Source organism: Pleurodeles waltl, chromosome 11 (genome assembly GCF_031143425.1).
Source record: "Pleurodeles waltl isolate 20211129_DDA chromosome 11, aPleWal1.hap1.20221129, whole genome shotgun sequence".
NCBI lineage: Eukaryota > Metazoa > Chordata > Amphibia > Caudata > Salamandridae > Pleurodeles > Pleurodeles waltl.
In genome coordinates, this window is record NC_090450.1 from 79,612,616 (window position 1) to 79,639,875 (window position 27,260).

At 43.1% G+C, this 27,260-nt stretch overlaps 1 protein-coding gene across 3 annotated transcripts in view; it reads right to left on the reverse strand.

Annotated features, from left to right (window-relative positions):
- MCF2L2 (MCF.2 cell line derived transforming sequence-like 2) overlaps positions 1-27,260 on the reverse strand; it is a 1,607,631-nt gene that overhangs the window by 1,133,777 nt on the left and 446,594 nt on the right. For all 3 annotated transcript variants that reach the window (XM_069213109.1, XM_069213110.1, XM_069213111.1), the window contains exons 8-9: positions 22,555-22,679; positions 5,476-5,590 (exon numbers count right to left, since the gene is read on the reverse strand). In XM_069213109.1, the coding sequence (XP_069069210.1) occupies positions 5,476-5,590; positions 22,555-22,679 (240 nt within the window). The remainder of the gene's footprint in view (positions 1-5,475; positions 5,591-22,554; positions 22,680-27,260) is intronic.

Below are 27,260 nucleotides of genomic sequence, written 5' to 3' on the forward strand. Positions count from 1 at the left end.
GATAGCAAAGGTGGAGTAACCATCTAAATAATGATCTAATTGCCCAAGTCTTCTGGGGAGCAATAATATTATACTGCTCAATAAAGATGTGCATGTCCTCAGCAAGCAATTTATATTGGTTACACGCAATGTTCCAGGATTTTAAACCCATAGCCCTGAACAATTAACACAAACAGTTTAACATAGGCAATACTATTAAAAGTTAAAGACATAACACATGACTAAGGACATCTGTTCATATCCTTTGTATGAAACTGACTTAAGTTTAGTCAATAGTTAGGGTCCAGTGACTTCAGTGAAGCAAATCTGCTAGGAGACAGATATGAAGATAATAACAGGAAACTGTTTAGTGTGGATGCTGGGGGTAGGTAAATTATGTTGAAAGGTGGGTAAAATTCTAGGCTCCTAGAAATAACAGTTTTAAGAGGAACAGAGGAAGCTTTAATACAGAACTGCTTGCAGCCCAACCGATTAGCATGCAAGAAAACATTTCATAACATAGATGGATTTTTGAAAATTGCCACCACAAAGACACTTGTCATTGTTTAAGGAGAAGGACAAGTCAGGTTCGCCATATTCACCTCTTCAAGCATGATGGGTTTACCTACCAGATGTGCCTAATGTTTGTGTATAAACTTGGTTTTTAGCTGAGCAAAGTTCTCCCTCTGATTTTGAGACAAAGGTGGAACATACCAGCACCACAATGTAGAGTGGCTTGAGGAGGTAATTGAAGAACTGGGAAGCTAGAAGTGTTTGGGCTTTGTAGATGAAAGAATCCTATAGGATAAGGGGCCGTCAAAAAGACTATTAGAATGACATTTAATTTAGGAAGATAAAGGAGGTCATTACAACCCTGGCGGTCTTCGACCACCAGGGCTGTTTTGGAGGAAGCACCGCCAACAGGCTGGCGGTGCTTCCAGGGGTATTACGACCGCGGCGGAAGCGCCGCGGTCACCCCGCCGGGACTGGTGGTTTCCCGCCACATTGGTCCCGGCGGTTTAAATCCCCCAGGGCAGCGCTGCCCAGGGGATTACAAGTCCCCCTCACGCCAGCCTTTTCATGGCGGTAAGAACCGCCATGAAAAGGCTGGCAGAAAGGGGAGTCGTGTGGCCCCAGGGGGCCCCTGCAATGTCCATGCCAATGGCATGGGCATTGCAGGGGCCCCCTGCCTCGGTCCCATGGAGCTTTTCACTGTCACGGGTGCAACTGCACCCGTCGCACAGCCGCAACACCAATGATTTGATGGTGCATAGTCTATCATCAATCCACTTGAAAATGGGGTCAAACAAACTCTAATGACTAACTAAAAAAACTCTAAAGGAAAGGTTAAGGATTCCAATTCTTAACACCTGAGTTCGCACTTGGGCCACTAGAGCTCTTTATAGAGACCTGTTTGGTGAATTAGGAGCCAAATACAAAAGCTAGAGTGTTCTGATGGGTTCAATATATGTTGGCCTAAACAATATGAATGTTGACAGTACTACGAGACATTGTGAATCTGGACACGAATAACACTGCCAACTCCTAAGATATTCTCTAGGTATACTGAATTGAGAAAATATTGAGGATAAGTGATAAAAGCTTTAAAATGTGATAATGTTTGTGTAGCAAAAAATAATAAACAGATAAAAAAACAAGAGTGTTCCAGTAGAGGTGGATCGTCCTACAACCTTACAGGTATTTCTAATAAAAAGGGCTTTTGAAAGGGATTTAACATCCGCAAAGCTCTCCCTAGTGCTAGATTACTGTATGTCATTCATGCCCAGTTCCAAATGAACAATTTCATCATTTATGACGTTTGCAAGTTTGGTTGTTGTAACAGGAGCTTCCCTTTTTCCATCTCAAACTATAAAAACCTAAAATGGAAAGGCAAAAAGAGTGGTTCCAGCCCAGCCTCTTTTGGTCTCTTAATGGCTGTACATCTCTAGGGCAGTCCTGCAGGAGAGGCTTGCACATTTTAGTGCAGTATCAATGGCGATGGGCAGGGTTTACCTTCAGCCCTCCTGCTCCTCCTGGTATTGTCCTGTCACCGAGCTTCTGACCTAGTATCCCGCACTACGGAAGAGGCAAGTGCTTCTTGGTAAGGAACCGATGTCAGTGGGTGGGGATTGTGGATTGCTGGGAACCCTGGTCCTTTGAGTCTCCCTTGAGCCCATCTGTGTCTTCTTGCCTTTCTCTGCACTCACGCGTCTGAGATAGTATGCAGCACTGAGGAACAAGCAATCACCTTTTGGCACAGAATTGATGGCAGTGGGCATGGGCAGTGGTTCCTAGGTAATTCAATTAGGCCCTTTGCTGAGAGAAGCTTTGTTGATTAGTCTTCCTGTAAGCCTTGCCATTTGGTAGGTGGTGTGGGTGAAGGCTGAGCCCATAGTCTCTGTTGTTTAGAGTTAAAGGGACCCCTCAAGTGTGGATAGTGTTTTGTTTTTCCCCTGATCACTCATACATTTGTGGCTGATGAGTGCCAGGTGCAGACAGCTCGCACATCTTTGGGTCTCTTTTGTGGGTGCTCCAGACTAAAGACTACTCTTCTGTGGCGAGTATCACTCCACACAAAGGCTGCATCTGCGAGCAGACTGCAAAGAACACTTGAAGGAAGAACAACCTTACACTGGTTCTAAAACTGCAGACAGTGGTTTCACTGAACATGTCTGCTTTGACTCTATGAACGAGGGATAACTGACCCACTTGTCGTTTCAATTCCAAGTTCTCTATCACCAAAAAAGGGAGTGTTCCGCAGAGTAATTAGAGTACTGCTGTGCTAGTTTCTGCTTGACAGTCGACTTTCCAGAGATGAGGGCACATCATCTGAAGCCTTTCTGGAAGAAATTGTCATCTAACCAGAAGTGCCTAGAAGTCATCCTCCTTTCTGAGAGAGAGAAGGAGCCTGATAGCCTTGATGGAGGAGTGCTGTGAAGGGAGAGCAACCTTTCATCACATAAACCAGAAATGGTTGGAAGCCAAGAGGGACCTTTTCCATACTGACGGGCCACTGCAAGTTCAAGAACCTGTGTTCTTGATGGAGGACTTTGAATTGCAGCCCCCTGTTGTATCCTGTATGTCCTGCCTGGACTGACATAGACAATGCTTGTGAACAGTGTGTCTCCTTCCAGAAGTGGGAGAAAGTGAAGGCGCATGTTGCTGTTTCCCCACCAGCCGAGATTTGAACAGTGAGACCTGCAATTCATAAGATTCTAAAATGGACTGCACAGAACTGGGTGCTGCTTATCCTGAACAGGAATAATCTGCCAATTAGCTTTTATTCATGCTGTATATACTATACAACACTAGGGGGAACCTGCCTAGCCTTACTAGAGGACGGGCACCTGGCAAAAAGAGGGGGGGGGGGGGTGGCTTCCCAAGATGCAGTATGCTAGCATCAATACCTCTAGTTGTGCCTGTTAGTATTTCCTGTGTTGTAGACCATTTTATGTGTGTGTAACTGGGTACTTTTGTCTTCTAAAGCAAAGCACTTGGTGGGGAAATAAGTTATTGCACTGCTGTGCGATTGTTGAGTTGTGAATTTGCAGAACTCCACTTTATGTCCCTGTGAAGCCTACGAATGCTTGTTATCGCTACCTAAGGGTTGGAGGGGTTGGACCTGGCCATGGTTGGAGAGCCACAGTGGCAAATGGCCCAGGCCCCTCCCTTGAGGTCCAGTAGACACTGCTTGCTCTGTGGCCCCACAAGTTCCGACAGTAGGAAAGACCTAAAACCATTGACAGCCAGTTCTGGACCTCTACCTACGCAAAAGAGTCCTTGCCACTGTTGAAGAGCGCACCTCTGTCCCATGATGATTGGTGTAAGTATGGACCCTTTCTGAAGAGCCCGGCGCGGGTTTACTTGGTGTGGTCAATCAATTTAAGTAGCAGATAGTTGGCCACTCTGAACTTGCCTGTGGGAAGTCTTAATGTCATCAGTAGCTGTAGTTTTATTGATATGTTAGGGATTGTTTGGGGTAAGAATTTGAAAGTGCCTAATAGTTCCAGCTTGTAAAGGACATAAAGTTAATATTCAAGTTGGATCTCATTGTGCGCTATTTGCTTTAAACGTTACAGTAAACTATTTTCCAGTGTAACTTCTAGTTTACCTTTAGGGGACCAATCACATGTGGTTCAGAATCGGGTTCCCCCTTAACCATGGATTTACCAATACTGCAAGCATCTGTAACTTGGGGGCAGGGGCGAGAAAAATGATTCCCCATTACAAGATTTTGCAAAGCACAATACAGGAATCTGTATTTTCCAACATATTCTTCCATATTTTAGTTTTGAATTTCACTCAGCGGATGAGTGGTGTTTCCACAGGAGTTCTGATCAGGATGGGGCCGGGAAATCTGGTTAGTCCTATCGGGAGCTAAGAGGCCCAGATCTTCTTATTATTCTTCCGCCAGGACTTCCTTGACCCTTTTACCTCCCACAGTCATTGGCGTAACAAAGGCCCTCGCAGCCCCTGTGGTTCGGAGGGGGGGAGACCTCCAGGGGGCACCCTCAGCACAGCACCTGGCGTGAGTGAGTCCGGAGGGGTCCCCTCCATGTTCTTTGCAGGAGGCCCCCCCTTCAGTTTGGTTAAGCCACTGCCCACAGTGTGCACCTGGAATATCCAATAGAGAATATGGAGGGAAGCAAATATCCAGGACAAAATATCAAATCCAAAATATCAAAAGGTAAGAATAGATTTTTTATACCTAACTACACATAGAGGTACCTGGGGATATATACGTCTTTAATGTATGTAGATGTGGAGTTAGAAATATTAAGGTCCATATTTATACTTTTTTAGCGCCGGGTTTGCGCCGCTTTTTGACTCAAAAGCGGCGCAAACTTGCAAAATACAATTGTATTTTGTAAGTTTGCGCCGTTTTTGAGTCAAAAAGCGGCGCTAACGCGGAGCTAAAAAGGTTTAAATATGGGCCTAAGTCTATTCATCCTCCTTACCTTTGGTAGTTTGGTCGTTGACATTTTGTCCACGGCATTTATAACCTCGAAATTCAGTAGTACAAACCCTGCCGCACCATAGGTAAGTATGCACAGACTCCATCTTCCATCATTAATTGTAATCCAGGGCTCACTCCAGATGCGCCGTGCTAGTGTCGAGGTTTGCATAATACTCATTTCACTATATAAACAACACATACATTCTTCTATCCCTCTGGGGCCACGACTTGCCCTGTGCTTTCTCGCCACAACGTCAGCCTTTTCATGATTCATTAATATCTTTTCCTGGAATCGCAGAGTCTGTTTGTTTGGTCACAGAATTTGCAAATATCGTCTGCGGGATTAACATAACCACCACTCCGTGAGATCTTTTTACCTTCGGCGGTGATCGTATCTACAATGCGTCAGCCACTGACTGCAACCGTAACAGCAGCAAAATAGCACGGATATTGCAGAATTTAATTTGACATGTTGGGAGTGGCGCTTGGTTTACCTGGGCACCAAAAAAAGGCAAGCCTGTGCTTGTTGGGGAACATACCTCCCGAAAATCTTGCTCAAAGTGGCGGAGCTGAAGGCATTGTTCCAGTTTCAAGTTATGTCTTGACCAAAATTCGTCAAAGGCTCTTTCCGTCTCGTCCAGTTGGGCCAGTAACCTGTGGAAGGAAGGTCACTGAAGGTTAAACACGGGAGGAAGAGATGTGCCCCCCTGTTTAGGGAGTCCTACCTTTAATACGCTTTTTCATAAGTTCAAAACAGTTGATATACCTGGGATATTGTTAGTGTTGGTTGATCTATAGATTCAACCATTATTTATTGATTATGCAAGCACGTAGCTGGCGGCTTCTTAATGCACGACATCCCTCCGCCCACCTGTAAATACGATTTGGCACTGGAACCAGAATCTTCGGCTAATCCATTATTTAATGACTTTTATAGCATTTCATGCAGCCACATGCGATGACTTCTTACCTTCAACACACTCATATAGTGATATAACAGTAAAACCAGAATATGCATTTGCTTATTTGAACTTTTAGGAAACTTTGCTCAACTTATATCCTTAAGGCTGCTTCGGTCCATGAGATGCTGGATCGGTGTACAGACCTAAGCATTATTCATCACAGCCTTCTACGAGTTCAACAACTACGCCAACAGGCAGTGCTGCTTTAAAGGAGGGGTTTCAGCATGGTTTTACCTGAGGTGGTCACTCATCTTACCGTGGCAACTGTCGGACCCATTCCCTAATTTAGTAAGCTAAACTCCCCACACATGTGACACCACAAATGTGCCACCTTAGCATCAAGGACCTTTGCTACCTGGCTGGATCCAAGTCTCAAATGAAGCTGTGTGTGTCGCTCTTCAACCTGGAAGGCTTTTCACAATCACCTGCGCCGTCTGCCACATCCTTGGGCTTCATGATCGACACTGCTCACATTCAACCCTCGCATCAAGAAGATGGCTAAAGCAGCAAACTACCGTACACATCTAAACAAGGAATTCCAACATCTTCATCCACCGGTTCTTCTGAAAACAGTAGGGCATCCTCTCATCTCAAAACTGGAGTTCAGAAATGCTGTTTCATCTAGGGTCTCTATCATCTACCTGACCCCTTCCAATGCCATCTACCATGCAGCTGGCAGTCTTGTCCATAAAGGACAAAATCCAACCACATGACCACATCCTTGGAGGCCTCCAGTCGCTTCTAGCTCTGGCGAGTTTCAACACTGCACACTCACCATACGGCAGTTCACAACTCCCTCCCACACCTAGACCAAACTCCTTATCACCTCAGGGGTCTCCAGAGGGCTTAGAAGAAAGGAATCACTGCTAGAGGTCCTAAGTTAAAAACATGTATCCCTCGTTACCATCTAGAATCCAGATGTCAAGCTCCCATCCCCATTGGCCTGTGGGAAGGAAATAAGAGCTTCCCTTTTCAAATATTTCCTCTCTCCTTCACTTATTCTTCAGGCTGTGACATTTACTAAGAGTCTCATTCATTCTTTTTTAACTACGTTGACCTCTTGTTTCATCAGTTATGCATACATATTTATACTGCGTGTTGGTTGTCACATCCCATGTTCTAATAACATACAATAATGCAATTCCTTTTAACTGATCTATCCCTCTCAGTCTCTGTAAAGTGCCTTTACACCTTAATAGTCCTCAAGGGCTTAACACAAGCCCCTGCAGCTCCTGTGGAACAAGGGGCCACATACCCTCCAGTGTGGCCTCAGCCCTTCAAGGGGGGTCCATTAGGCCCAAGTTCAATGAATATCTATGAGATACGGAAGCCTCACGGGCCCCTCACCCCTTTCTACAAGGGCAACCCATCGTTTAGCCTTACGCCGCCAGAGTGCTATGTAAGTGTTTCAATAAAGTAAATGATCTGCCGTGGGGTGTATCTCACTCTGGTCACATTTTCTCAGCCATTCTTCAAAACCCTCTTCGTCATTAATGTAAATCAAAGGATATGATTTGCTGCCTTCCTTTGGTAATAAGTGTAGGAAATGCAAGACATCTGTATGTATGAAGGTATGCATAGGAATTTGCAGAGCGGGACCTAAACTGCAAACCAACCGAGCCCTGTACTCTGTTTGAAAGTCTATGACATCAAATGCTATCAGAAACTGGTGGAAGATATCAGTGTGAGATTTCTTGGTATGTTTTAAACTGTATCTACACTGCAGACATCTTAATACTTCACCAAGCGTCTCTCTCTCATTTATTTCCACCCTCACACTTACATTGACCTAGTACAGAGAGGCCATTGCATCAGATTTTATTTGAAGTAATTGAAAAGCCATCATGGAGCCTTTCTTCTCTCACATTGACTATTATCCTCAATGCCATAGTGACCTCTAGGTCCTCCTGGCCGTCTGCCTAATCTTCCTTTGTAGCACACTGAGGCTGGCATACTTCATGAAGTCTTTGATCATTCACGTTTCATGCAGCTCCCACGCCTCCAGTGGGTTCCTGTATGCTGTCTGAGGCACAGAACAGATCCAGGAAATGATCTGGCCTCCTCAAGTGCTCAGCATGCAGCTTACGGCAACAAATGTAAAGGAAGATATCCTCAAGCGAATCTTCACAAACAACAGAGACATGGCGCATGTCTGGAGCACTTCTGGATCAATTTTTCAAAGCAGCATATGTGTTAAAGAAACAACTGCAAAATTGTGTTTCAGGGAACTCAACAAAAGAATGCTGAAAACAGAAGAGACAAAAGTTTATTTAGAAAGAACCTCTTGTCTAGGCTTTTTGCTCTTAAAACATCCCCATGTTTTGAAGAAGTGATATCTTCTAAAAAGTTCTGCTTGGAACCAAGGGATGATCTAATAGTTGGAGCCCAAGGGTGATGCCAACATTGCATATTATGGGCAGCACATTCTGTATAATATCCTATTATACCAGATTAAACACAAGCACATCTCTAACTCAGTTTGTCCGCCAGTCTTAGGGGACATGCGCACTTAGGTTTCTCCAACGTGGCTGTGTTGCATAACCGGGTTGAAGAAACTGCACAGAGTCCAGTGCACTGTCTGAGTGGCAGACCAAGATGCTCAGATCAATCCTGATGCTGCTCTCATGCTAGGTATAGCATGAGAGCAGCACCATGTTTGCATGGGGAGCCTGTGCTGGTATCGCAGGAACTGCTGGGACACCAACACCATCGAAGAGGATCAAGGCGGTCATCCTCGATTGGAGAAGGAGCATGTATGTTTTAAAAAATATATATATTTTATTTCCCCCGTCCCCGCCGCCTGTCCCTCCCGCTGCTGGTTCAGTTTTTTTTCTTCCTCCTTCTTTCTGACGTTCCCTCTCTTGCACAGGGGTCATAGCCTGATGATAATGAGTACGTCTTGATTCTCAAAAAAAAGTATTGCTGTCCATCTGTGATATCAGTTCTTGTTTAAAATGAAGGATCTGATCATAAGAGGAAGATGATTGGCAAAGAATTTGTTTCCTGGTTTTTCTGTGTGTTCTTTGCAATTTTACTGCTATTCTTGTTCTTGATTTTTGGATTCTGGAAATCAACTGGATTCTGCTTCTGGATTTATATCTGGCTCTTTTCTCCTTACTGATCTCGGGCGGAAACAGGTCCTTGCAGATCACTTCAGTGCTTATCTTCAGTTTAAGTCAAAAGTTACTAGATTGCCAAGGAGGTTTATTTTACATTTTGTGCTCTTTTCTTCTAACTGGGACCATCTTAAGAAGCCAGTTCAAACCTTTCAATAATATTACTCTGTTCATGGTGGCACCGTGACTGCGGAGAGGAATCAGCCTTTCCTCAAGACACTAAGAATAGGATTCAGTGAGGTTTCTCAGTTCCTGACAGGCAGTTTTGTCTTGATTTTCTACTGAAGGACCAGGAAATACAAAGCCTGACGCAGACACAACATGAATCATTCATTCATTCTTAATTGTTACCGGAATGCCTTCGCCTGGTGTGACCTGTTGTACAAGACCTATACAATACCTCAGCATGGTGAAAACACTGGCAAAGATGGAGTTTTTAGCTCTAATGGTAAATCACTTCCTGGCAGGTTGAGGCTTCCCCAAACACCACACACACACACACACACACATCTCCAGTCCTAACTCTTCCAAGAAAGCCACCTGTTGAACTTAGAAGTATTATATAGACATTTTAAATCACCCAAAAGTAAAAGACAAAGTAAAAGACATTGCTTTGCCTGATCTGTTTCGTCTGAAAATATTATGTTTTACGGGATGTAATACTGGGCACCAACTATAAGTTCATCTGAATCACTTTGTCACATCTTTAGGGTTTGTTCACCCCATATTGCCTTTACAGATCTTTTCATCAGGAAAATGTGTGTATGACGCACTACTGGGCAACCACAGGTGAATTTATGTAAACTGCTCTGATACCTTTTTAGATCTACTTTGTACTATGCAGAACTGCAAACAAATAAACAAATAAATAAACAAATACATCCATGAATGGATGAATGATAGATACCCTTCACTAACTTTGCTCTTGTGGTTAGTAGAGGTGGGTGTTAAATGATTACTGGTCTCATAAAGGAAGCTCGAGGTTGAACTCCAAAGACAAAAAATCCACAAGATGTGAAAATGAATAATTGAAATAGGAAGGTTCTAACTATGCGTACTCAGCAATTGAAAGGTGAAAGTTTTTAATGTCCTGCTACTTATTAAACAGACATTCTCCTAACATGCCTTGATTTAGCAATCGCATTCCCATCATTGTATGTGTGCTAAAAAGAAGTTACTTTCACACATTGCCCCAAAGTGAAGACTCCTTTCTAGCAAAGGTTGGTCGTGTGCCAGCTATTGTAGTCTTGTACAGCTTTAAATACCAAAACCCTCAATGTATGAAAGAATTTGACTTTCTGCATTAAGAGTTTTCTGATCTTCGCAGTTGATGGCTTTTCATACTCACTGAAAGCAAAAGCTAGTATTTAACATGAACTGTTTGTCCACTAATTAGACAACTTGTCTGAACGTAGTAATATAAAACCAAAGGGAATATTTTCTGTATATCTGATTCCAGATTAAGAGAAACTTTAACTTTACATTTTATTAATATACACAACATACATTTGGGGTTTACTTTTCACTAAAAGGGTGGAAAACATTGTTTAAGCACAATTGATAACAGGGAAATAGCAGAGACATAATTTTGGCCATTGCTTTTAATTTTAGAAAGGGTGAGACAAACAGTTCAGTTCTGATGAAGAGGTTACGCATTGTAAATTAATTTTAGAGATGGAAGGGGCAACAGCTTTCACATCTCCATGTGGTTCCAGGGTAGTTGTGTATAGTTGTTCAAAGGCAAACAGACCATTCCCTATTTTCTCTAAGAAATGTTTTCTGAATTAAAATTTGTATTCTAGCAAAGAAGCATTGTTCTGTATTTTTGGCGTATTCATTTAGAACAGTACAAGACTACACATTACAGCCCGTGGGAAGGGCCTCAAAGGAACATAGGCTTTCAGGAAAAGATCACTGACACTGGTTATTGGGATGTTAGGATGGAAGAGAAGAATAAGTTACTTACCTTCAGTGACACTCTTTTCTATGGATACTCTAACTGCAGATTCCTCATCTTTAAAATTTTTACCCAGGCATCAGACTGGAGCTGGGGAACTTTAACAGCAGTGCTCCTGTGTGCTGGCAGGTGGTGACGTGTGGCTCTGAGTTGGCTCCATACTGCCCTGGAAATGACGGTGCGGAGCCACATATAAACGCTGGTTGATAGTCAAACTACAAAATGCCAAGGGTTTATCCATCATTCGGAGTTGGCCCACGATTGAGTGAGTCAAGCTTGCCTTTAGTAGTCAGTCGTTGAAGTATGGTAATACATGTACCCTGGACCTCCAAAAATGGGTCATAACCACTGCCATCCCTTTCGTAAACACCAGAGGGGCTGAGGTAGGACTGAAGGAGAGCACTATAAATTGGAAGTCTTCTGAGTCGACATTAATTCACAGGTAACACATGTGGGTCTGCAGGACTAGTATATAGAAATACACATCTTGCAAATCCAGGGACACCATCAGGTATCCTGAGCCTGGGGCCGATAAGATCTGAACTAGTGTCAGCATTTTTAGGAGGACATGTGAATAGCATCCTTCACCATTCTTTAAGTACAGTACCCCTTCATAGCACCCTTGAAGATTAAAAGATACACCTTCTGCATCAGGACTGTCAAGTGTTCCTCTAAAATTCATTCTGATGTGAGAGGAAAAAAGGGTAGGGAAAAATGAATGCTAGAGCGTATCCCTCGTGAATGATCTGTAAGGACAATTTGTCTGATGAGTCTCCAACTGGGGAGGAAGACTTCAATCCTTCTTCCCAACATCCTGACACGAGCTGCATAGGATAAACTAAAGCCTTCTGGTAGCCATTGCAAAGCAGGAGGAGGGACTGGAGGACTGTGCCTCTGCTTCCCTATGTGGTGTCTGCTGTGACCCCGAAAAGACTAGACTGTCTGTTGTACGACTGGTTGGGAAGGCTGATGTTGACAATAGTCTTTCCTTCTGGAATAGCCGCTGAATTTATGGAATTGATGGGGAAGTTGCTTTGGTGGCATCAGTTACCCCAAAGTGCATGCAGTGGCCTCACTGTCTTTAATTATTTTTAGGGCAAAGTCCACTTTTTCTCCAAAGAGTCCGGAACCATCGAAATGCCTATCCATTAAGGATGCCTGTAAATTGCTAGAAAATCCGGTCAACCTCATTACTGTGTGCCTTCAAAGCATGACACAAATGCAAATGGCCCAGCCTATACAATAAGAAGTATCCAAGCCTGCACGCATGCTTGGCTGCAGCCTGTCAATCATGTATCATCAGAGCCACAAAAGCTCTGAAGTCCTTTTGAGCCACAAGCACCTTCTCGCTGGCCATGCCCCACCATGCATATGTCTATCTCCCCGACAGCTACTGCATTTATAGACATAAAGGCCAAGCTTGCAAAAAAAATCTTCTTCAACCAAATGCTTCAGTCCTTTTGCATTCCCTATCCAGAGATTGTTTAGGAAACAATTAGGATTAAGCTTGGCAGTGGAAGCCTGCACAATAAGGTTCACAGGTGTAGGGTGCTTGGATAGGAAGTCTGGGTCATTCAGCACATGTCTCTGTCACTGAGCGACTGTCTGGCAGACTGGCGGGCAAGAGTAAGGCTTGGCTCATATTGCCATCACATCATCAATTGAGGGTATCATTATATTGTAAGAAGGGCACAGATGATGTTGGCCCTGGTTGGAGAAGCTCAATCTGAACATTTATTTTTTTGTCTCAGAGGAAGGCAAGTGCAGATCTAGCACCTCAGCTGCCCTACTGATCACCAATGTGAAAAAGGAACTCCCTTCCTTTCGTGGCCCATGTGGTGAGTCAAGATCCATTTCAGGGGAGGTGTCTAACCCACTGGTGTCTTGTAAGTCCAAGCATAGGGCATCATCGGTATAGTGTAGGGGGAATAGCCCTTTTTCTTCCTTCACACGGTAAGTGTCCTCATAGACCCTATTTTCTGGAATAGGGGCAGCTTCAGAGCCGAACACGAGTTCTGTTGTGGTAGAGGCATCAGATTGGAGTCAGGCACTAAAGTAACTAGTTGTGGTTTTGTAATTTCATAGCATGATAACGGTTGAGGTCAGATTGTTGTCTGTTCAGGGTCTGGCACATCGACGACACTGGGTCTTTCATTGGCACTGGTCAATTATTGCGTTGGTGCAGTGGGAACCGGCATGGATCTTGGAGACTATGTATAAGACTGTACTGGAGAAGGTAAAGGCTAAAAGCCAATATGCATTTTTTACAAATAATTATTTTAGTCTGATCATTTTATTGATAGTATAACTGCAAAACGTACATTGGTCTAGTGTGAATAGTAGTAGGTGGTAAACTACATATACTTCTGTGTAAACTCCTCGTTTGGAAGACTTTCAAATAAATTGGGAACCTGTCCATCTCCTTTTTATTCTGTCCTATTCTCCTCCATCCCCATTATATGTTACACCCCTCCTCTTACCTCTCTCGCTGACCTTAATTTACACTACCTAGTTTTCCCCTCTATCCTTTCTGCCACATCACATTCACTCCTCTTACATTCTCTTTACAACTCCTTTCTTTGTCCTCTGACAGCTCTCTCATGCGAAGCTCCCTAAATCCTCTACTATCCCACATCTAACTAGCACACTTTGATCCTCCTCACCTTTGTCATCCAGACCTACTCCCTTTTCTGCTGTCCTTTTACTCTCTTGCTCTCTCTTCTCAAGCACTCTTGTCATTCTTTTGCCTTATTCTTCCTCAGCTGTTCCTCAGTCCTCCACTCTCCCCTTTAGCTCCCACTCCTTTCCCCTGCCAGCTCTTCCTCCTACCCTTCCCTTTGGTACGTACCTTATTTCCCTCTGGGTTTTCTCTACTCTTCCTAGTTACCCTGCTGCTCCAGCTCTATCCTGTCTACTTTGTCCCCATGCCTCCTTCCTCCTTTCCCATATGATCCTTCCCTTGCTCATTTGACCACTTTTTTTCTCTGTCCCCACATGCTCTCATTCTTTTCCTCACACCTCCGATTCTCCACCGCCTGCTCTTCCAGTCAATTATTTTATAGTGGCCACAGGAAACTAGTTGCTGGCCAACATCCTGTGGGCTCCCCTTGGCTATGCCTTTGTTCAAGAATAACGAGGAATACTAAGGAATTCAGACAACCTAGAAAGGTGACAACATAAATTTGTGAATCTAAAATGAAATATCAAAAGAAAATCACTTATGGCCTGATACACAAAGGTAACATAAATTTTTGAGTAAGTTTACATTTTTAAGTAAGTTTACTACTTTTCGGTATTCACAAACTGCACTTTTGTAGCGACTTACACTTCTGGAGTAACTTAGAACTTTGTTGTAGGTCCAGCACATTAGGCTATTAAATATTGTATAATTAATTCATCAACATGAAATATTTTTACGTTTTTGTAACAAATTATTCATATTTATTTATATATTGTAACTATTTAAAATAATTTAATTTAATTCAACATTATTTTCTGTGGGGTTTTAATTTAAGTCCCTACTGCCATTGATTTCGTGGGAGAGTGTTGTAATACCAGTGTTCAGTTATGTGTAGTCCGGGGCTTACTACAAAAATTTTAATTACTGCAAAATTGCAGCTTATGAATATCGAAAAGTAGAAAACATACTCAAAAGCATAAGCTTAAACAAAAGTGTAAGTTGCCTTTGTGAAAAAGGCCCCTGATGTCTAGAGCAGCAATCTCCAGCCTTTTCTGTAAAAGGGGCTACTTATGGTCAATAAAGATCATCCCGAGTTACTAACATTATTAGTGTTGTAAGAGTGATCACATCAGACAATATTACATTAGTGGCTACCATATGCAAGATTGCTAGCGGTGATCACGTCAGTGCAACAGGCAGGGTTGCCAGCAAGAATATAAACAAGCATTTGCAATGCAGTAGGTCTGGCATTTTCTTGAGTTAGAGCTATTGGCACTGTAAATTCATAACTGGACTTTTCTTGCCACATAAATTGGTCAACCTTGCTTCATAATTTCATCTTTTCCTGCCATATAATTCCAGTGGCCCAGCATTTAACTAAAGCACTTCCATTTACCTTCTTCCTCAGTCTTAAAACATATACAATTATCATATAAACCTTTATCAGAAATAAACCTTTGGCATTTGAGTGTAATGCTCAAAACACCATAACAAAAATATCATTTGGGACGGATTGGAGGGTGAAAGGAAAGATGGAGTTGTGAGTAAAGATGGAGAGGACAAGTGGCTTAGTAACGGTGTCATGGGCCCTGGAGTAAGAAAGGAAAATTGTTGACTGCAATTTCGGTGGGCAAATACAGCAGTAATTAGAGTTCAGTGAGGTCCATAGGTCTCTGGGCCCCAGTACCACTGCACCTGTTGCTCTATTGATATCTAGGCCTCAGAAGAGAAAGTGAATGGGGCAGAAAAAGAGAAGCAAAAGGAATACAACAGACAAAAGAAAAAAAGAGAATGGGTCGCAGAGAAATAAAAGTAAGAAGGGAAAGAAAGAACGAGAAAATGAAAACACAAGTAAGATAAAAAATAAATAAAACTTGAAACAAAAGAAAATAGGGAAGAAAGCTAGTGAGTGAAAGGTAAGGATGATAAAATATAGTGTGAAAAGATAGAGAAAAATTAACATTAGATAAAAAAAGAGAGCTAGTGAGAGAAACAACAGCGAAGAACCAGGACGTTTATGTAATGACACATTTCCCGCAGACACAGAATGGAAAAAACACTTTGACACTTTAGTCCCGACAAGTAACTTGTGCCTTCTACTTACAGACGGGAAAAATAATGATTTAAAGTAAAACGTGAATTGCCGGATAAAGATAAGAAAAACACCAGAGAAAGGAAGGAAGAAAGATCTAAAAAAAAGTGAAAAGACGCATACTGAGTCAAAGGAAAGAGCAAATAAAAAAGACAATGAAAGAATGAAGGGAAGAAAAAAATATAGTGAAAGAACGAACGCCTGATGAAGAAAAAAGAGGAACGAAACAAGGAAAGAAATAAACAACTTTTTGAGAGTTAGAAAGAGGTGCTAGCTAGAGGAAGATGGAAATAATATAAAGGGAGAGGAGAAGAAATAAACAGTTGAAACAAAGAGCAAAACTGTTAACATGTGGATTTTAAGAGCTGGAAAGAAAAAAGTGGGGGAGAAAAAAACATTGAGAGTAAACAGAGTAAAGGAAAGAACGGAGCGAGATAGGTGAAACAGACCCTACCAAACAAGATGGCAGCTAAGAATAGATTTAATTTCCTCCCCAGGTCCTCAAACAGAAGTCAGTGTGAAACAGCAGGGGACACTGCAGAACAGCAGGAGGTGCATTAGCAGAGTTGTATGTGAAACCCAATATAGCAATACTGGGGCACTTCAGATCAGGATTGGGGGTGTGCACACAGACGTGTCCCTGCGTAGTGCTGGAATAACAGAAAGGCAGCGGTGAGGAATGAGAAATGGAGCACCATGTATTTCCTGGTATTGGTATAATTGGGCGCTGCAGGGTAGGGCTGAGGTGCTCTGACAGAGTTGTACGTGGGCTGCAGTATTGGAATAGTAACAGGCACACAAAGTCAGAAGTCAGGTATGTTAATGGAGCTATGTGTGGAACCTAGTATTGGCGTGCCAGTGTTGCCAAGTGTTAGCCTGGAGATGCCCTGGTGAAGTTGCAAGTGGGGCCCAGTATGGGAATGGCAATGCCTCTGAACCACAGAATCAAGTAGTCCTGAAGGGCATGTGGGTGAGCCTTAGTACAGAGTAAAAAAAGTGCACTGAATGTTAGAATTGATGGATTCTGGGAGTGGCATTGCCTCTGAACCACAGAAGCGAGGAGTCCTGAAGGGCGTGTGTGTGAGCCTTAGTACTGTGAAGAAATGTGCATTGACCGTTGGAATTGATGGATTCTGGCAGAGTCGTAGTGGTTCCCATCAACAGTGGCGCTGGATGTCAGACTTGAGGTGCTTTCACATCGCTCTCATTTCATTGGTTCTCATTGGTCAGCACCGCCAGCCAGTGTCCTTCCACTGGCTGCACATTTGCAGAGGTACTTTTTGTTACTGTCTAGTGTAGCACTGCATCAAGAGTGCATCGTAGTACAGGCCAGCTGAACACATCCCTTCCACCTGCATTCCATTGCAGCTTGCCCCTTCTCTTTCACTGTTACCCACCCTTCACTGCTTGCCTTCTCCTGTTACTTGCTGACCCGGTTTGTTGGAGTGTCAGATTTGGCTACCTCTGCTTGAAATTGCTCCTGAAACCAACCATTTCCAATGGAAACAACAATGCGCACTTATTCACGTAAGCTATTATCATAATGACGCCTTGTGTGCCTTTAAAAAAGGATTCCAGTCCACTGCACAGCAGCACTGTGACCTCCCACTGCAAGATTGCCCTTCTTTTTAGGTTTCACAGCATCTCATGTTCCACACATGGAAGTGCTGTGATATGTGTTTTAGTGATAATTAAATGTATTAAATATTACGCTGGCCTTTGTATTGTACCAGGTCCCCAACCCCCGCTGCTCGCCCTGTTGTAGCTTGCCTCCCTCCACCACCTGTCATAGCTTGAGCCATATCCCGCCCCCTCCCCTGATCCAAGATCTAAATCAGTTGCAAACCCAAACCAAAGGGAAGATTTCAAATGCATTTATTTTCATAAGAAATTAATTGTAAATTTAGGAACAGGGGGACAGTAGTCTTGTAAGTAAAAGATAACATCTACTGATCTTGCCGGGCAAATCAGTCCCTCTCCCAAGGGAAAATCCCACCACCAGCAAAAGTAGACAAATATAAGTACCGTCAAATCCATCATATGGCGAACACTTCGCTAAATAAAAAATGTAATATAAAATAACAACACAACCAGACCTATTCTGACTAAAGAGGTTGTTATGCCTCTAGGCGCTGAGGGAAGTGGGCTGTTGTGCCTTATCAAAGACTAGTTGTTCTGTGGAAGGGGCAGGCAAGCGTATAAACTTTCAACATAGTCCACTGCTGTCACCTGCCCTCACTTTAATCTTCCTGGGAAATGAAAATTAGCCGCAGTGAATCGGAGGGCGGCTTAGCAGACAAGCATTGACAAAGCCAATGGGTTTCGCCTATGTGTGATCTTTTGGCTCTGTCCATGTTTTTTTTTTTAACATGCAGCACTGCAGCACAAGGTGCTGTGCAATATGGTCCATGAAGACCGCGTCATAGCAGTTTTTTTTGTTAATTAAGCCCTGTTTTACAGCAGCTCACACTGCTAGGCAACACGTAAAAAACAATTAAAAAGGCCAACAGATTTTGCATAGTCGAAACCTGTTGGCTTTGCAAATGCTTGTTAGTTTTACAAATATGTGTTTAAAAATTCCAACATACAACATGTTCTAAGGCTAGAAAGCCAAAACAGGCTAAAACACAATAAGGATCCACTTGGCGGCTATACATAAAACCTGCATCTTACCCCCTTCTCATGACAAAAAAACTATGTGCTTTCATATCTTCAGCATAAACATCAACCGTTCAACCAATCTCTTGGAAATATTCCATTTGCCTTGGGTTGTCTCATGCTAGGCATGAGTAGAATATCCAGTCCTTGAATTTCCTTTTTATACTTTTACTTGTAGTTTTGCGTTAATAATGTGAAAAACAAAAGTACAGAAAGTAAAAACTAGCACTGCGTAACCTAATCATGCTTGACATCTTGCAACTTTAGACTCAAAGCTACTGCGGAACAGCTTATAGGATGTACATACATTTTGAGGTATATACCATTGTTATATTTAATCTGTCTACTATGTCTGTGCATTGTGGTACTGTAATCCCCTTTCTATGGTGTTATCTGCTTTCACTGTATTTCTTCCGAATTTATTAATTTTTAGATATTTGTCTACAATAGGTCTGGAAATGTTTTTAATCAACTTGGAGTAATTAGAGAAAATTTCAGTAATTTTGCGTCACTTTTGTGATGCAAAATTACCAAAATGTATACGATTACGCCCGTTTGCATAATTTAGAGCAATTTGGGACAAAAATGGCTACGGCAAAAGCACAGGAACAGAGCCCGAGCGGTTTCTGTTGTTCCTGGTCTGTTGCATTTGAAGGTATTTTTTTAGCACAAAATTAATCCTCAGGTCCGTTTTGGATCCGAGGGTGCATTTTGAGCTAAGAACGTAGCCCTAAATGCAGGGTCACGCTCCTCATGTGATTCTGCATAATCTTGGATAATTTTGCTGCAGATGTCGATATAGTAAATTATGAGATTTATACCATCCTCTACACCTGTCACTACCCTGTTCTGGGTTTTGGTTTTGAAAATCTGGTTACCCTAGGCCTCCATCTCAACAGCCAATGGACAATGCAGGAAAGCTGCCATACCTTACCAGAGTGCTCCTGCTCAGAATTGGCAAGCTCTGGCACCATATAGATACTGGCATTGACTAGGACAGCAGCACCAAGTTGAATAAAAGCATGCTGCACCCCCCCTATTGCATACATGCTGGGAATGCTGCATAATGGCTTAAGGTCCTCACCAGTGCGATATAGGCAGAAAGAATATGCCTCTCCTTGTGCAGAATGGTACAATCACAGTTCCAATGAATGGCTGAAGAAGAAATGAAGGTGCATACTCCATGGCTGATAAACAATTGCAGATTAATGCTTGCTAATCAATCCATGAATGCCACAACAATCAAAGGCTGAGGGCCTGACCTTTTCCCGCTCTGTCTGAGACGATGGCATAAGTTCTTGTACCAAAGCTAAAGTTAACTTTAACTTACTCAAAGTGTACGTTGCACATTGTGATGGAAAGAATGTGGCAGCAGCAGCATTGTTGTTTGCGGAGTCCAGCAGACGTGAGGGATGAATGGAGATAACTAGTGAAGCATTCTTTGCTTCAACAACTAGCGACCCCATAGTTCCATTGCACGTCACTGCCCTCTTCTCCAAATGTCTTACTGCTTCCCTTTCCAGACCTCCCTCCTGTGCTGAGGGTCCATATCATGTTTTCAGTCACTGGGTGAGGGATGCTGTTTCAGGGGACTAGGCCAAAAAAAACAACAGAAAAATAAGAGAGCACAATACAATGTAGCCTTATAGCTCGCTGCCGAGGGCTATTCCAATTGTTAAAGGGCCTGATGCCGAGCTATAGGCCCAAGCTGCAGACGAGGGCCTATGAGGGGGGAGAGGGCCTTTAACAACCAATAAAGGCACAGGCAGGAGGGCAAAAGGCTATTAGAATATTCCACCCAACTAGGGTTGAGTGTTCTAAATTAAAAAGGGAGAAACAGAAAGACAAGCTTTGGAAGGGTGGAGCTGAAGGCTTATACCAGCCATTATTAGCCTGAGCCAGCCTTCTTGTCTTCAATGGCAGTCTCAACAGTCCAGCGGTCTAATAAAAAGTAAATTTCAGGATATGAAGCTACAAAATAGTGACCTGAAATAATACAGGTTCCAGAATATCCACTACCAGTATATTATCAAGGTAGGAATACACAGGTAAGAGTTGAGTTACTATTCTTGGCTCCCAATCTACCTACATGGGTGCTATATCACTGTCATCAAGGTAAGGGGATGTTTTTGCCTCCCCCTTCAGCATTGTCACCAGGGCCGGACTGGGAACCCAAAGCAGCCATGGCAATTTTGTTAGACTCGCCCCTAGGTCAGGGGGAGGGTAAAGAGGGAGCAGGTGGCGTGGGGGGGGGGGGGAGCTTGCGTTGAGGTGGTTAGGTGTTTGGACAAAGCATTGCAGCTTTAGTTTTTTTGTTACTGGGGGCCGATATGGCAGCACTCCTGCTAAACTTGCCCCCACAGCTGAAAAACCTGCCCCCACCCTTCCAGCCCACCAGGAAAACACCTGGTGCCCGCTATGACCAGTCCAACACTGATCATCACCCGCTCTCTCGCCCCCACACACCATTTCTGAAGCCGCGCCTCATTTGCAACTGGTCTTTGAAGAGCTTTTGTGTGGCTCAGTGTCTAACTTCGCCCAGCTCTACAGCCACTGTTAGAAGTATCATCAGCAGTTTTGGTGCCAGAAGAGCGAGCCTCGCCCTGTGTCCTTCCCTTCTCTTTACAGACATTTATGACGTTTTTATTCCACACCGCGTTGGTGTTCAGTGTGAAACAAGGGGCGGTGTCTGAGTTATTTCTAGAACCTGCACTCATTCATATGGTCAGCACTATCTGATAGGACATGTGACTCACTCCTGTAATCTTCCAAACACCCAAATGTCAGGCCTGTAATCCATTTATTACCTGATAGCTAGAAGCAGCTGTAAAATTGTCCTACTGCAAAGGCATTTGACGTGTATGCTTTCTGAGAAATTTGTGTTATCCAAAGCAGAGTAAGGGAAAGTTTCCAAGGTGCTATATTCCTGCTTCCTTGTTCTGAAATAACACCGGCCTTCCTGTGGTTCGGCCTAATATGACTCTTGTCTGAGCCACAAGACTCTATGAGCCCTCAAGTACATTCTCACTTTCAAAATGTTTGTCTGTAGGTGTTTTGAGATCTTAGGGCCACATGTACGAACACTTTTTCCCATAGACACAGAATGGGTAAAAACCTTTGCTACATCTGGCCCCTAGTGTCACCTTACACTGACTTCAGAAACATGAAGAATCAAATCTATTGCAGGATCCTGGAGTCCATCAGGATGTGGAGAAACCCCCAATCTGGCTTTTCAATTGTAGACCACGGAGGTAGTCATCTAATAAAAAAACTCCAGTATAGTTCAGATTGGAGAGCTATCTGAAAAGGAGACAGGTTGTTTGTGCTCTAAGGTGGGGGCCAATGAGTTATAGTGTTGGGCCGTATATTACTAGAGTGGGGCTTACCAGTGGGGGTGTAACGGAGGACCATTTCTGAAGACATGATGGGCTTTTATTCCAGTCTGCCCTATGGATAAAACAGGGTCTCTTGGACTTGCTGCTGGCTACTCCTGGGAGCTAGTGAAGCGCCGTAAATGCTGATTTCAGGTGGTAACACTTCCCTATGTTAAAGCACACAATGGCGTCCTAATTCTAAAGTTTTTCGATTTTGTCTCCTGCCATCTTAAGGAGACCCGAACACAGAGCACTGCAATAATCACAACGAGGCATCTTTGCACGATCAATTTGGGGGAAGTTTGCAAGAGGAAAAACATTTCCAGAGCACTGGGTGATTTGAGGTGTAAAACAGAGCTCTGAGTCTGAAACAATGCACAGTCTCCTGACTTTTTCTGATGTGGTTGGTGACCTTGAGAAACCTTGCTTCTTGCAGATCAGCCAGTCAAGTGGCGTAAAGAAGTGGATTAAACTTTGGAAAGGTTTAAAAGATAGCACGTCATTTAGATTTAGTTTTACCGCTACGAATGCTATGAAAATATGGAGCTCAGTTAGAATTTGACAGAAAGAGGACAAAATAAGATAGTTTAAAACTCGATTCACCTCCCAAGACACAATTAAAACCGCACAGCAATATTCTATATGCACTGGCACAAAACTAAAAGTAAAGAAAAAATGTGAATGTTAAAATACAGCCAAATATTAAACTAGAATTGAACTCAAATTTGTGGTCAACGTTTATCGCCAGAATTGGTTCTTGTATGATTAGCAATACGCACCTTTCAACAGTGGCCACGTTTTCGACTTCATCAGGGTTGAGTTTGTAGTCAGGGTTTTTGGATCCTGGTTCTTTGATGCAGGACAGCAACGTCGCCCCTTGTTTTACTGCAAGCTGGAGTTCGTCCTGGGGTGGGCAGAAGATGGCATGTTAAATGCGCATGCATAGAACCTTCAAGACGTGATGACGAGAAAGGTCATCGCTTTTGTTAACAGTTTTTTATGGCATTAAGTACTATTTGATACGACAATACTCCCTTTCAGAAACTCATATTAGATCTGTCACTAAATTATCCTATTGTGGGAGGGTTGGGGCAGTCAGAGACCCCTACTCAGTCAAAGATGAGACATATTAAGACCTTGTTTTCATTCCCTATGGCGGCAGGAGGCTTTACCAGGAGACTATAGCCCATATTTACACTTTTTTTGCGCCGCATATACATCATTTTTTGACGCAAAAGTGGCGCAAACTTACAAAATGTAATTGTATTGCGGCGCAGAAAAAGTATAAATATGGGCCTATGTTGACCCAACAGAAAGGTATCTTTATTGGCTGCTCATGCATAATAGGATACAAATAGCTCCAGTTTAACCCCCAGTTACCTTCAGTCTTCCCTTTCTGTATCTTGGAGAAGGATCAGACTTTGAGGCTCCTGTATGAGTTAATTGGTCTTTTGTTTGCAGTATTTGCAAATGTGTACAGTTATGCAGGTATTTTGCACATTATAAATATTGTAAGAACAATTCTCAAGCTGATGTATCTGCAGATAACCAAATGCTGTTTTACTTGTGTTTACAGTCCACCAGTTATTGTTGATTACTGTGGACTTCCTATTATTGGTTGAAAGGCTTGTTGCGACAGACAGACTTTTTTTTGGAACAGTCTGTGCGTGGTTGGGTCTCTTTCTGGGTTTTTCTATACTAGCATTGCCATTCAGGTTTAGTCACAGATTCCCCACCGGGGATTTAAGCTCTGCTCCACTAAGCAGCCTCCACCATCCTCACACTTGAGGCCCACTGGTTGTTTGAGAAGATTGTTGCTTTGGGTGAAAGACCGCCCTACAGTGGAAGGATGGGCCTTGTGGAGTCAGATGTGATTCAGAGATCTATTGTGCTTATGCAGGGGATGGTATGTGTGTTCAAATAGCCAAGGGAGGTCCCAAGGAGCACCAAGTTACTGCAAAATGCCTCAAGTTGCCTTTTTTAGTTTATTGTGAGTGTTGCAGTAGGTGAAATATTATTGAGTGTACTTTCCTCCATTGAGAAAGCAATATCACTTCAAGTTCCAAATTTCAGTCCATCAACAACAGAGCCCGCAATTCGGTAAACTTTCAAGGTTTATGTGACCTGGAAAAGATAATGATTAAGGAATTACAGATTCACAAAGTGTGAAATAATAACACTAGTTCCCTAACTACTGCCATGGTGTGCCATATCTTAGATATGGCACTCACATGGTGGCATTATGGGGGCGCTAAAGGGCGCAAAAATCTGGCCCTCTGGGTCCTCATGCTGGTGGGAAATATTATGTGGGTTCTCACTTTAAATGCTGCACCGCAGTCAACATGGCTGGCCACCTTTGTCCCCATTTCATTCATGAATCCCTACCGCAAATTATTTCTCATCATCTCCTCCTGAAGTTGTACATGTGCATTTATACACAAAAAGTTATGAGCAAGTCCACTTAAACAATCGCTAATTCATATTCATATTTTCAATGGGTTGGCTTTCTAGTTCCCCTCTTTTTAGAACCATTGCCTCTCCAGCTATCCCACCAGAAAACCAGTATATTCTGTGAAGTTCTGCTAAACGTAAAGTACAATTGTGCTATGTGTTGGCTGACAGTTGTGTGAACGGTATAACTTCTGCATTTTGGTGTCTGTGGGAGGAATCTTGCATTTAACTGTCAACGGCTCTAGAGGGAAACGGAGGTACCCAAATATGAAAAAGTCATTGCCGTTAAAGCTGGGTGTGGTTTGCTTTTTTATGAACTATATAACTGTAAATTCCTAAAGCAGTTTACATTTCACATGCGCCTTTTATAACTCAAACTACTGTCTTTGCAAATGTGAAAGCAAAAGGCAATTCGAAATGAAATCTTAAGTGACTGCTAACAGCACTGTCCCATCATGTGCTTTTCAGCTCAGCCTCCATGGCAGTTCACTACTGGGGGGGCGGCTGACTTTGTTGTGCAATGAAGAGGTCATGTGTGGGTTGCTGTTACTGTGGGCCTCCTTCCGGTTCTGGTCCCATCCTTCAGTGCCTTTTGGTTTATCCACCAACTACTTCCCCTCCCTTCACTGGCTTTGCTTGTTGTGACCGTGGCTCAAAAACAAAGAACACTTCCAAGACATCTTCCAGGCCCAACCCCCGATCGCTCACATAGATCAGACTAAAGAGAGAATGTTATTGGGAGTGAAGGGTGATCATGTTGCAGAAATGGGGAACAAGGTAAACAGAACATATTCCTTGTTTACAAGGAAGCCTTCCTTCAATGTCTCTGTCATTACAACAAAACAAGCTTGGGGTAATGAGTATTTAGTACATTGTGATTTGGAACCTGTTAGATCAGTGGTCTTCAAACTTTTGAATGCCGTGCCCCCCCCAGTTGAAAAATAAAAACCTTTGGGCCCCCTCTCAGAATTTTTCACAATTATTTTAGAAAGATGGCAATGTTTAAATATGTCTAAACCTATTTAAACATTGCAGTTAGGTACTGTTACATTTTAAAAACTGCAATAACATGCTTCTGCTTAAAACAAAGGCATGTTATCTGCATAATATTTATTTTGGCCAGAGTTTGGCGCCCCCCCTGGGATCACTTGAGGCCCCCCTAGGGGGGCCTGCCCCCCAGTTTGAAGACCTCTGTGTTAGATTGTGGGTACGTTTAGAGTAAATCCAGCAGCTAGGATGGCCTCAATATTTTTAGGATCAAGCTGTCCTTCTGCCCTGGGTCAGGCATGATAGATGTACCATTTGGATCCATTAGACACAATTGCGAATTACATGGAGGTACTCATTAAAATAGATAGGATCCAGTTGAAGAGCTGCTAGTGGATGTGAAAAAACACAACACAACCAGAATTGGGTTTTAGTTTCCTCATAACATTTTACCAATTTCCAGTTATAACTATACATGGCAGAGATCTACAACATAATTGGCGAAAAGCAAAATTTCTTGCTCCCTTTACTTAAGGCAGTGTTTCCCAAACTGTGCACCGCGGCACCCGTGTGCGCCGCCAAAACAAGCCGGGGGGGCACGCACAGAGTTCGGGGACCACTGCGGTGAGTCACTGACATCGCCCCCCACACACCAGTTGTTGATGTGGCCTCGTGCACTCACATGAATACACTACTTGCATTGCTCATATGTGTAAGCATTCACACACACCAAGCATTCACGACCCCGTCCCACCCACATAAACCTATGCCAGGTTCTCCTATCTAAAGGACACGTGCTTCTCCGCCCAAACCAGGGGTTGAAGTGCATTAAAAAGCTTGGGGACTGTGTTCTGGGTGCAATAATGAAGGTCAGCATTAACAGTTCTGTAACACTTGTTTTTAGCAACAAAAGTATTGTAACTGTTACTGTAAGATAAAAAGAAAATATTAGGAGAGTGGTTCATTACAGATCCCGACCACTTCAGCCACTTCCTCGCACATACCGATGCTGTCATTTACTAACCCTAAAATCTCCTGGCTCCATACACTTCTCTACCCTCCTGTACTGTAGAACCTACAGCTGGCACACACTCATCTTTATCATGTTCATACCAATCATGGATAATAAATTGGCATTAAAGATGTTTCTATGTTCCTATGACCTTTTACCTTGCCCCATTCTTTTCGGCCATCCAAAAGCTATCTTATTATACATTCATGTCACTCAGGGACATTCATCACCCTTTACGTGCATTTTCAAACCTCCATGTAAATTGCAGGCAACTATTCTACACCCAGACAGCCTTCTCCTCGAGTCTCTGTCGGTTCCTCTCTCCAACACCAATACACAGACGAGGCAGGAGGTCACAGAAAGATGCAAACACATGCAGACAGGAGGCATGGGGACAAAGGCGGCAAGGACACTCAGACAGTAAGCAGGAATACACAGACGGTAGGTATGGGTACAGAACAGGGGGGCAAGAACACACAGACGGCTTCCCAATTATTTTAAAGCCGAAAAATGGAAGTACTACTGAGGCCGGAATTACATCCTCTCACCTGCCAAATGAAAGTAACATAATGGGGAGCCATGGCCAACGGCCAATAGATAAAGGGAGCCACGGGTCAAAGAAGTTTGGGAACCACTGACTTAAGGCGTAGGTTGGGGACATTATAGCTGTAGAGTTTTACAGCAAAAGGGAAAGAGGATAATACTGAGTGATTTAATTTATTGCTAATTGTTTCCCTCTACCTTGATTCCCAGTGCACATATTTGAGAACTGTAGTAAAGAAGTATGGAAGGAGATCCACTGTATGGAAGTGTCACACATTTTTAATGGTACATCCAATGTCAAATTGCAATTATTTGTTGCCAACCTTTTGTCGATTTAGAGATAGATGTATATTGCTTGAGCTTGCCAACTGATTGTAGTTGATCAATCTGCTGAGGGTTATACCAGCAGCTATTATCCAGTAGAGGACTATTTCTGATGGGATTATGGGATAGAAATGGTCATAATGGAACCTTTCATTGAAAAATCTTTTA